Here is a 13,069-nt window from a genome sequence, read left to right on the forward strand (position 1 = left end):
TTCATATCCCTGTGCCAGGTAAGTTAGGCGGACTCACCATAGCCCGTGCTACTTGGAACTTTTTGTTCCGAGTAGCTGAATCTAAAACAAAACAACACACCTTATCATTCAACTTCCTAGCCTCTAGTAAGGAACATAGTTAGGAATTATTATCTAAAGTGATAAAGTAATGTTTTCAAATTGTCATCTGATACTGGGCTTACCGTCCTCTTTGCTCCCCTTTGACCTAGTGCACTTAAATGTCCAGTATCCCTACCCCTTCAGTTCCCTATTAAGGTGTGTCAATTAGTTTCTTCTCACTAAAACATTAGTGAGCAGCCCTTACCTGATGTGGTTTCATTCTTCAGTTGAGTTATCTGTTCCAGAAGGTCGCTCATAGCACCGTGAAGGACCTCTTTGTCCTGCTGCAGCTGAGCCTCAAGCTTCTCCATGACGACAGGCGCTACTGGAAAAAATACATTTATATATATATTAAATTATATCATTAGAATGCAGAATGGAGTTGTGGCCATGTGTGTGTATTTACAACATGCACCTGCAGAATCGAGCTATTAGCTCTTGGTCACCGCCTTTCTTTCCGATCTATTTTATCCTCTATTATACACTCAACGTGTATTTCTAACACACACATACCCAAGAAGCAACCGGTAACAGCTGTCTAACTCCCAGGTACCTATTTACCGCTAGGTGAACATGGGCATCAGGTAGAAAGAAACTTTGCCCATTAGTTTCTGCCTCGGCTGGGAATCGAACCCGGGCCCTTAGGACTACGACCCTTAAATGCTGTCCACTCAACCGCGTGCGCGTGAGTATATCTCATCCTGTAACTACACCTATGTGTAGTTACAGGTGTAGTGTAGTTACTTATAATAAAATTTTTATTGTTCGGGGCCAGCTGCCACGAACAGATATAAACAAGAATGAGGGTTTACAAGAATGTAAGAACACCAATGATATGGTGTTCTCAACCTAATGTACCTTCTTGTATATAAATAAATAAATAAAATGAAATTTACTTGTAAAATCAAGTCCAATAGCTTCTTTCCACAATCATGTCTTCACGAGAGTGTTATTTAGCTAAATGAACTGTGTGATTGTTACAAGTAAGGTCAGTCTTACGGTGTGTTATAGGGTTGTGGTCAAATAATAGAGAAGACGTTTCCTAACCCTCAAGAGTCGTGTATATGGCTAAGTTAAGATGTAATAACTATGGTTAGGCAGAATAGGGGTTAGAGTGGTTTGGGTTAGGAGAGGTAATAGGTTTTAAAATCCAACAGCAAACCGTCTTACTTACAACGTAACTACAATCCCATAATCAAGTTATCGCAGGATAACGTACCCGTAGAGCAGGAGTTTGAAGAGTCTCCCATCATCTTGAGGATAGCAAGTTGATTTACTACCAGCGAGGAACTCACTTCCTCTTGGCTGGCAAATAGCGGGGAGGAGGCATCGACGCCAGGGTGAGACCTCGCCCACAACACCAGCGGCAGGAAGAGGAGGAGAGGAGACATGATGCGTGTGACTTCCTCCGTGGTCAATACGGTACTGGCGTCATGCAAGGCCGCCGGCTAGTGCTTGTGTCCTCACACATATACACGCCCCTCCCCCCCCTTCCACACACAACAATCACGCGTTCACAACACGTTTTGCCAATCTGTCCTCCTACAAAGAACGTCGGATTTCGGTCGTATGCGTTACATAAGGCCAAAAATTGTCGTTCTAGAAAATAGAAGCAACTCGCGAATGTGACGTACTGTTCCGTTTTCTGTTTTGGGTCCTCTGGTTAGTTAGGAGAGGACACTTTAAATTGGCCGTTTTCTTGACGCTGGGAAACCTTAGGATGACAGGCTGGTTTCGTAACCCGGAAAAGTTTTATTATTATATTTAAAACACACACATGTATGTTATACTAGGAGGGATACTAAGCGGTAACCAACATCGTATAATTGTCTCTGATCCCCAGTTTGCTAACTTGTAGGTAGTAACTAAGTGATTGTAACCTATCCACCGCTGCCCACTTGATGGGGGGTGGTGTGCAGGACAAACGTATCAATTGTGACACCAGCTTTCCAAATATGTCAGCTGCTTAATTTAGAAACTGTACTTATGGTCGGTCTGGAGCCCTTTGTTGTGACGATGTACATTGAATTTTGTAACTAGCTCATCATCACTGTGTTCGCTTATTGTGCTAGTTATACTGTTATCACAGAGCAATGTCGCCTCCTTCCTCTAGTGTTTATTCATAAAAGAGCCGTGAAACACAATGTAAGCTACGATAATTGATTAATTGTCATTCGGATAATTATAGACTAATTTACAAACATTACTAATTAAGGAAATTTATGAACCCAGGCTAATTTCTGACTTCTAATTTGCAGAGAGAGAGAGAGCAAACGTGGGGTTCAGACAGTGTCATCAGGCAAGTTTATTATTATTATTATTATTATTTTCTACCACAGACGTGGCCACACATTTACAATGCTAACCAGCATATATACATTTATATACATTTTCTCCTGTCCTCCATGGACAGGGTTAGAGATCTGTTAAACATATAGTTCAGTGATTTATCGAACAAGCAACCACAGAAGGTGATTTTAGTGTTTTTAAAATGTTAATCTAAACTACAGACATAAAAACACAGATTTACGTCTGTCCTACATAAACAGTGCTCGAGGTGTGTTTTACATAGTGTCATTAAGGTGCGTTTACAATGGTGAAATGCAATTCTGACCAGCTTCCACATGTCCTGTATACAAATACACACGCCATATACATATATACACATATACCTATACAGATCCACATATATATACATACACTTATGTCTCTCATACTTTGACAGTGTAAGATAGTTTCTTTAGAAACTAGTGTGATATTAAACTCTTAACCACTGAAGGTGATTAAGATGCTTTTACAAGCTCAGATTATAGGTGCATACATTGTATAAGAGATGTATTACATATTGTATAAGTACAATACATTGTATAACAGATGTATTACACATTGTATAAGTACAATACATTGTATAACAGATGTATTACATAGTCAATCTTGGGTACAAGTCCAATATACCATCAAATGGAATCCCGGGAAGTGATACAAATATCAAACTATAGGCAGCGTTCGGGACCGCCATTCCGAGAAAGACGGATTTTTCGGAACCCGGTTCGATACCCATCGCTAAGACTCGCCCCCGCCCCCACCACCTCTTCCGCCACCACCACGCTACGTTGAATAAATAAAAACATCCCCAGTAATGTTTTCCGATAAACGTCCCAGGGAATAAATCTGTGGGTACTTTATTAACAGGTGAGAGAGAGAGAGAGAGAGAGAGAGAGAGAGAGAGAGAGAGAGAGAGAGAGAGAGAGAGAGAGAGAGAGAGAGAGAGAGAGAGAGAGAGAGAGAGAGAGAGAGAGAGAGAGAGAGGGAGAGAGGGAGAGAGAGAGAGAGAGAGAGAGAGAGAGAGAGAGAGAGAGAGAGAGAGAGAGAGAGAGAGAGAGAGAGAGAGAGAGAGAGAAAGAGAGAAAGAGAGGAGGCGGAAAAGAGTGGCTTTGATTAAACTACACCATACTAAAACTACATTCATCACCCACAGGAAAGGGGGAGTAAGCCAATAGATACTCAGATAACATGGTTCTGATCCAAATTACGACCATTTATTGTTTAAATAACGTCTAACAGAGGCTGTCCCGTGAAATATTGACCACAGATAGTAATTCAGGAGCAAATTATATTAATTACTTATATAATATACTGTAATATTGATCACTGGACGCCCCCAAGACAAGATTTTGTTTTTCTTTTTGCCAGGATAAAGTTGGGGATAAAGTTGAGGATTTTAGGCGAGATACACGGCGGTAACCTTGGATTATCTGTCTGCCTGTCTGTCTGTCTGTCTGTCTCTCTCTGTCTCTCTCTGTCTCTCTCTCTCTCTCTCTCTCTCTCTCTCTCTCTCTCTCTCTCTCTCTCTCTCTCTCTCTCTCTCTCTCTCTCTCTCTCTCTCTCTCTTCATTTGTTTATATTCAGAGCACCTTGACACTATCTTTTACCAGAATAATGTTTTAGTGCGTCTCTCTTCAAGAGATAAATGGAAGGTAATAAGAACTTGGGAGGGAGCCAGAAGACACTCTCAACACTGTTAAGACGAAAGGTAGACGACTTTCAGAGCCCGCAAAAGAGGACCTATTAATTTGCTCATCCCGTAGTCTAGTGGCAGACTCGGTTGTGAGTTTGTATAGCCCATAGAAGGGGTCTGAAAAGTGAATACTAGAATTCAATCCAGCCAAATGCAAAGTTATGAGGATTGGAAAAGGAGTGTGAAGGTCAGAACAGTAGTATAGGATGAAGGGAAGACAAACCCTTCCATCATAAAAGGAGAAAGACCTGGGAGTGGACATGACCCCAAATCTGATGCCAGAAGCCCACATTAGCAGAATAACAACAGCTGCATGTGACATACTGGCCAACATCAGTGTATCCTTCACCAACTTGGACAAAGGGGGCTTTCCGGGCCCTATATACAACGAAGGTCAGACCCACTCTTGAATATGCATCCTCAGCATAGAACCCTAACCTGGAAAAGGACAAGGGAGAACTAGGAAAGATCCGGGGATATGTAACAAGTCTCGTTCCTCAGGTGAAGAGACGGAGCTATGAGGAAGGACTGAGAGAACTGGAGCCAGATTCACGAAGCAGTTACGCAAGCACTTACGAATGTGTACATATTTCCTCAATCTTCGACGGCTTTGATAACATTTATTAAACAGTTTACAAGCATACAAACTTCCCATTCAACTGTTGTTATTGTTATAAACAGCCTCCTGGTCCTTCGGAGCTCATTAACTGTTTAATAATTGTAAACAAAGCCGCCAAAGATTGAGAAAAGGTGTACAGGTTCGTAAGTGTTTGCGTAACTGCTTCGTGAATCTGGCCCCTGGACCTTACCACACTGGAGGAAAGTAGAGATAAGTGAGACATGATAACAACATATAAGATTCTAAGGGAAATTTACAAGGTAGACAAATCAGCATTGTTTAAAGCTAGGAAAATCACAACGTGGGGTCATGCATGGAAACCAAAAACACAAATAAGTCAAAGTGACGTTGGAAAGAACTTTCCCAGTCTTAGAGCTGGCAATAAATGGAACAGGTTAGACGTAAGCGTCGTCGAAGCTAATTCGATTCAAAGCTTTAAATATAAATATGATAAAAGTGTGAGAAATGAGTTACTGAATTAATATAAGAGCGTTCGGAAGGCGGGGCCAGGAGTCTAGCTCGATCCTGTAAGCATATCTAGGTAAGCACACACACACACACACACATTTACAGTTTCAAGTGTAGATATGATAGAGCCCAATAGGCTCAGGAACCTGTACACCTGTTGATTGACGGTTGAGAGGCGGGACCAAAGAGCCAGTGCTCAACCCCCGCAAGCACAACTAGGTGAGTACACACACACACACACACACACACACACACACAGTAACGACCACAAAAACTCTCACATGAATCAGGAGAGTGATTTACTGAGGCGGTCTCCCACCTGCTGACCACAACACACACGTCATCTCCTACACGGCCGGGGAAATACACACATAACATATATTCACAACAACATATTCCTCAAAGCACCTATCAATGAACAAACACGATCACATACTTTTTACCCGACCACCATCAGAACATCCTGACAACCATCATGGAAATAATCCACAGATACTGAAACAACAGATCAGACATAGATGAAGCACTTCGCATTAAACAAGCTCATCCGAACAAATCCACAAGGGCCGTGACGAGGATTCGAACCTGCGTCCGGGAGCATCCCAGACACTGCCTTAATCGACTGAGCTACGACAGGGTAAAAGGGTTGAAACCGAAGTTCTACTGAACTTACTGGATCCCGTAGCCTCTCCGAGGCACAAACCAGGCTTTTACACAACCCCCCCCCCCCCTGCACCCGAGCTATGTCAATAGGCCGTTCTCCCTCTTCGCCCTTACATCATCACACACAGAGATCACACTAACGTGATTCATCAATGTGATGCAAGCTCATCCGAATATTAATAGCAAGCTTACTCTTAGGAATGTCCTATTAAAAAGAAAACAAAAAAGAAAATGCTAGTTGAAATGCAACATTTTAGCCGACCAAGAAGAATGTAAAACTAGATTACCCACGTCCCTTGAAGGTATAACCTCCACTTGTCTTATTTCACCCGCATGGAATACCTTACTGAGCATGCCTTTGTGTATATATGTTCAGCCTCTGAGGATGTTAATAAGCAGCTTAGTAAAACGCGTCAGATCTATTTATAATGTAAAATACTTTTTGAAGTGTAAATTTACTGAAGTTTCTTCCCAACTGAAGAAGAACATAAGACACAGAGAGGATTCGTGCTAGATTCATTGATTTATCCCTTTCAGTCATATATATAATACATCACACACACAGATAATCATGCCTACAAGTGCAGCTGAGTAGAACGAGCATGGTGAGTACACACACACACACACACACACACACACACACACACACACACACACACACACACACACACACACACACACACACACACACACACACACACACACACACACAGCCAATCCTCCAGTTTAGGTAGTACTTACAGTAACGCTGAAGGCCATCGTACATATATTGACGTAAACAACAATAAGAGAGCAGAAATCGCCACTATTGAGTGTAGACAACCCGGATAAGTTTTTACATTGATGTTGCAAAGAAAACTTAACCTAACGTTCCTAGGCCTAATACACTCTATCTGAGGCCTAATATAGTACATATATGTAAACTTGTAATATATATATATATTGCAAGTTTTTCTTAAGCAACACTGGTGTAGATGACATATGTTAGTGATCACGAGCACACAAAGGGTTAGATCAATGAGTCCTGCACGAATATTCAAGACACAATTGAGGAAGTGTTGAGAGGCGGGAGCTGGGTCCCGGCTGACCACCCGCCGCTCGCGTTAGTATTCTCCCACAACCTCACCCCGCCAAAATAGCTATCAGTCTTCTGGAATAATTAAGTTTGTATTAGGGAACTAATTATGGAGAAGAAACCCTTCATGCCCTGCTCGTTCGCTCTCTCTCTCTCTCTCTCTCTCTCTCTCTCTCTCTCTCTCTCAGAGAGAGAAAAATTGTGCTCCTAGGGCCAGACACCCCTCCCCTACCACCTCAATACTTATCTAGATAACTATTCAGGTGATGGTCTGAAAGCGAATAGTCTGCTTGTTAACTGGGAATTCAACCTTTCTCCTAAAACAGATAATATTCTCAAGTTATAACTTCATTGTATTATAAATCATGTTTAAAATATATAAAAGTATATACTGAACTCGTTTTTTTGTAAACGGTCTGATGAATTTGGCTTTCTGTAATGGAAGTTCTAGACAGTAGTCAAAAAGTTTTTGAATTGCATATTTTACAGTATTGAGAGTAATACGACATATTAACAACTGTCAATCATAATGAAACCTAGCCTAACCCAACTCAACCTTATCCTAATGTAACTTTAACCTATCCTAACTGTGATCAGTGAGTAGATAACAGCACTAATTCCGAAGTGGTTTTAAAGTCATTATCTCCAGGGGATCTGCTCCCTAAGGATAGCTTGGAAGGCGAGATACGGACTGTGTCGTGTCCAGTTGTTACATCCTTCGCCAGGCGGCTAGACGTCGCCTGACTCCTGCACCATCATTGTACGTTGGATTATAATTGTACTAATTTATGGTTTGCTTAACCACGAACCGATTTTCATAAAACTTCGCCGGTGTTTGCAGAGAGTAATTATGATGAGGTTTTCAAAGTTTATCTGTCAATCTGTGTTTTCTAAGTTGTGTAATTTTTATGCAGTACTCAGAAAGGAATTAAGAGTTGATAAAATAATATATTTCAATTTTATTATATTGTGCTTTAGCCAAGTAAAACTAATATGAGATTGGGCACTGTAAAGAATTGGGAAACTTGAAAAAAACTTATGGCTGATTGATCTGGTATACCAAAAAATTCAGAATTTTTATTGTTTACTGTTTTGCTGTTAAAAATTGTGACTTTAAATTGTGTGTCTGTATATGGCAACTAGAATTACACTTAAAGGTCAATAAAAAATACGTCCACGCTATGAACTAGATAAAACGATCTGTAAGTAAAAATTCCATCACTAAATTTTATATTCATTCAATCTTACATGACTAAGAATAATCCCTCTTTGAATATTCTTTGATTCAGCTCTAAGTGGTTTTTGATTATTTGAAAAGGTTTTCCCAATACTTGAAAGACACGAAATAGTTATATGCTTTCTAATATTTCGATTGCCACATGAACAAATTTTGCATGAAAGATTTGGAAATTTTGTCACGCAAGGTTGCCTAGCCCTGTGCTAGGCTACAGCTACGGTGGGGATTCATTTTCTTTGATATCCCTGCTGGCCGGAACTCACCGGGATATATTTGAGTGCGCTTAAGACCCAACAAACATACAACATTCTAGCGGTGTTAATATGTGCACTCTCTCATAGTTGCACAAGCCTCTCTCAAAACTAATGGTTGCACAAGCCTCTCTCATAACTAATGGTTGCACAAACCTCTCTCGAAACTAATCGCTGCACAAGCCTCTCCCGTAGCTAACACGAAGTCTACTGCATCCTTGTTCGCAGCCAATTTATGCTTCAAACTTTTAATCGAGTTAATACCTTGCAATCCAATTACCTGTGCCAGCTATCTGTCAAGTCCCTCAGTCCTCTCGTGGCCTCCCGCGGCTCTGCTATCTTCCCATCATAGTGCTATACAAGTTATTGTGTTATAGCTGAGACTCTGTTGGGATATAGCTGAGACTATGTTGGGATATAGTTGGGACTGTTGGGATATTGCTAGGACTCTGTTGGGATATTGCTAGGACTATGTTGGGATATAGCTGGGACTGTGAAGTGATATAGCATGGTCAGTTGAGTGATACTATGCATCATACTCCTGTAGAGAATACAACTATGATGTTTATGAGATATGACAATCCCCTCCCCCCCCCCCCATCCAACTCTCATTGTGCCTCCCTCTCTTCCCCCCCATCCAACCCTCATTGTGCCTCCCTCTCTTCCCCCCCCATCCTTCCTGGTTTTCCCTCCCCCCTTCCCCAACCCCCAGACATCCTCCCCCTCCTCACACCCCCTCACCAACCATCTCCCTCTAGGCAGAGAGTTGCATCAAGTGTCAGAGCATATTTACAGTACCATCCGGCGCCTCCAATTTTATGTCGACTCGCCCTATTGGTTCCGACTTTACAAGTTTTCAAACATATTTTTTCCCCCACATATTTTTGTTAGTTCTCCGACAATAGGGAAAGAGAAACATGGGGGAGAAAGAGAAGAAATATGAGAAAATAATTGAAAATTATATGTTTTTTTATTGTAATGATTGGGTTGATGTGATGAGTTAGTTGATGGTGTGTCACCTAGGCCTACCTGTACCCTGTGTGTCACCTAGGCCTACCTGTACCCTGTGTGTCACCTAGGCCTACCTGTAACCCTGTGTGTCACCTAGGCCTACCTGTAACCCTGTGTCTCACCGAGGCCTACCTGTAACCCTGTGTGTCACCTAGGCCTACCTGTACCCTGTGTGTCACCCTGTCTACTTACACCTGTATGCCACCCAGGCTTACCTGTACCCTGTATCACCTAAGACTTCCTGTACCTCGTGTGTCACTCAGGACCTTCTGTGCCCCGTCCTCGGCAGTGACCATCACCCCTCCTCCTCCTCTCTCTCACACACACACACACACACACACACACACACACACACACACACACACACACACACACACACACACACACACACACACACACACACACACACACACACTTTTAACGACGCGAAATGAATAGTAAGTGGGTGGTTAGGGCCTGCAGCAGGCCCGGGGCGAGGCCATCCCTGACCTAACTGGCTCTACCACCACCCACTTCGCAGTTTCTCCCATGTTGACCTCTAGAGAGACTAAGATGTCTCAAAATTACCTGCTTACATTGCACGAATATTGTCGTAGAGGTATATTATGTCTAAGAGGAGGAATATATCTAAGAGAAACGTTTTAAGTAAAATTATTATTATATCGGAGGAATATTGTAAGTAAAAGTATTATCATATCTAAAAGGAATATTATGTCTAAGAGGCGAGTTATTGCACTGTAAACTGATGCGCTAGTGTGGATTGGGTTTGTGTAGTTCCTTTCGGCGACACTTATAGTTACTAGTCGAGTGAGACTTACTAGTCGAGTAAGCCTTGGCGCGAGGTTTGGAAAGAGGAGGCACTTGGCCTGCAGTACAGGTCTGAGGCCAGCTGGTCCTCAACCTTATGGGCCTTCTACCCCTCTGAAGGCCATAGTTTACCTGTGTGTAGGGGAGGGGGAGTCTCTCTCTCTCTCTCTCTCTCTCTCTCTCTCTCTCTCTCTCTCTCTCATGCAAACACTCCATATAATTGTCTCAACATAGATATGATAAAACTATTGGGTTGATGATGTATCACACCGGACGATTGATGTTTAAAAGGTGGAGCCCAACAGCTGGAACGCAATCTCTTCACAACCCACAATGTCGCAGGATTGATTCCCTCACAAAACAGAGACGTTTTGCCACTTTTCCTTATATCTGATGCCTCTATTCACCTACAAGTAAATATAGATACCTGGGAGTTAGGCAACTGTTGCGGGTTCCACCCTCGGTAAAGATCAGCTGTAGGCCTTAGGTGACCTCGATAAGCTTACCAGGCTTCCTGTTTCCAACCATGAGAAACCATAAGACGCTCAAGAACAAGTTTGAAACACGAAGAACAATCAGGCGTACCATTAATCAAGAGCTACGTAGTGTACTGAGGTGCCCGCGGGAGGGGGGCGCCACCAGTGAGGACATACGAGGCCTCGCTCCACATCTCTGTGCTCTGTAATTAAGGCCTTTGCACTCTAATTTACGCATCAGGTTTCGTTATGCTGAGGGATTGTTGAGTAAAACACCAGCCAGCTTGTGTCTGCGTCTTGCTGCCGCGCTGACATATTGAGACACGTTGCCAAGACGGTTTTTGTAGGCGGAGTTTTTCCTCCCATTAGTTACTGGCGTTGCATCTCACTACATGATTTATACTAGATGGGGGTTGGGAGGGGGGTGGCCCGGGTCTCCCTCCCCCTCCCTCCAGCACACACACACACACACGCACACACACACACACACACACACACACACACACACACACACGCACACACACACACACACACACACACACACACACACACACACACACACACACACACACACACACACACACACACACACACACAAACACACACACACAGAATATTGTGCGAGGAGCCTATGCCACGCTTTCTAACTTCAGAATTGCTTTGAAATACATGGATGGCGATATACTAAAGAAATTGTTCACGACTTTTGTTAGGCCAAAGCTAGAATATGCAGCGGTTGTGTGGTGCCCATATCTTAAGAAGCACATCAACAAACTGGAAAAGGTGCAAAGACATGCTACTAAGTGGCTCCCAGAACTGAAGGGCAAGAGCTACGAGGAGAGGTTAGAGGCATTAAATATGCCAAAACTAGAAGACAAAAGAAAAAGAGGTGATATGATCACTACATACAAAATAGTAACAGGAATTGATAAAATCGATAGGGAAGATTTCCTGAGACCTGGAACTTTAAGAACAAGAGGTCATAGATTTAAACTAGCTAAACACAGATGCCGAAGAAATATAAGAAAAGTCACTTTCGCAAACAGAGTGGTAGACGGTTGGAACAAGTTAGGTGAGAAGGTGGTGGAGGCCAAGACCGTCAGTAGTCTCAACGTGTTATATGACAAAGAGTGCTGGGAAGACGGGACACCACGAGCGTAGCTCTCATCCTGTAACTATACTTAGGTAATTACACACACACACACACACACACACACACACACACACACACACACACACACACACACACACACACACACACACACTCTCTCTCTCTCTCTTAATATATATTATATATATACATATATATAATATATATATATATATATATATATATGTATATATATATATATATATATATATATATATATATATATATATATATATATATATATAGGGGACCCATAGCCTCGGAGAAGAAAATAAAAAGTATTCAGAGGAGACCTTGTGGTTTCTCACTGAACACTAATATTATCTTCTCCTACCACCCCCATTATATATACATTCCTGCATCATAGTACACATGTTGGCTGGGAAAAATCTCACTCAAAAAATGTATAATTAAATATTTAGTCGGCGGATAGAGACGCAAGCATAAACTGGCGGGAAATTCCAGTGTTACCAACGGCAAATTTGCTGCCGTCGTATATTGTGTAATACGAGGCTTTATCACACGTCTCTACCACGCTAGCTATCCCCGTCTCTCCTAGTGCTATACTTCACCACTCTTTGCTAACATGCTAGTTGCTCCAGTCTCTATAATTCTAGTTATATATGAGGATTTATCACGCTACTCTACTATACTATCCGTCCAAGTTTCTCCTCTTCGCTCGTTAAACTGTCATTATCCTCCATCACTAATTCTGCCATTGTTTTCACAACTTTACTGACCGTCAGGATTTACGAACGGCTGATGTAATACTACTACTAATAATAATGTTAGCGTTGTAATAAACGTTCAGTAGTTTTACTTGATAAACCCAAAATTCTAAAGCGTTTTCACTGATATAGGAAATGGCAAACGGGCAATGCGCATGCACATTAAAAATATTTGAATTATTGTTTTGCCATCGGCAGAAAGAAACTAACCAGAGATTATAAAAATCTTCCATTATCTTAGCAGCCAGGAAGTATCAACCATATTCCAGCATTAAAGGAACCGGTTTTGAAATACGATAATGCCAGATTTTTTCATCTTATCCAATTATTATTGTTATTATTAATTATTATTATTGAGAAAATCCGTAGGAGCAGTAATGAGGGTTCGAACCTATATGGTTAATGTTCCCACGCACACGCTGCTAGCGACTAGACCACGACATGGT

At 41.9% G+C, this 13,069-nt stretch overlaps 1 protein-coding gene across 6 annotated transcripts in view; it reads right to left on the bottom strand.

The window, feature by feature from the left end:
* LOC123755396 (uncharacterized) overlaps positions 1-13,069 on the bottom strand; it is a 47,854-nt gene that overhangs the window by 14,446 nt on the left and 20,339 nt on the right. For 3 of the 6 annotated variants that reach the window (XM_045738000.2, XM_045737999.2, XM_045737998.2), the window contains exons 1-2: positions 1,340-1,571; positions 326-445 (exon numbers count right to left, since the gene is read on the bottom strand). In XM_045738000.2, the coding sequence (XP_045593956.2) occupies positions 326-445; positions 1,340-1,511 (292 nt within the window). In that variant the 5' untranslated portion in view covers positions 1,512-1,571. Of the gene's footprint in view, positions 1-325; positions 446-1,339; positions 1,572-13,069 lie in introns of those variants that run through there. The other 3 variants (XM_045738002.2, XM_069327794.1, XM_069327793.1) reach the window with 3 other exon arrangements.

The sequence above is a fragment of the Procambarus clarkii genome, chromosome 20 (genome assembly GCF_040958095.1).
Source record: "Procambarus clarkii isolate CNS0578487 chromosome 20, FALCON_Pclarkii_2.0, whole genome shotgun sequence".
NCBI classification, from domain to species: domain Eukaryota; kingdom Metazoa; phylum Arthropoda; class Malacostraca; order Decapoda; family Cambaridae; genus Procambarus; species Procambarus clarkii.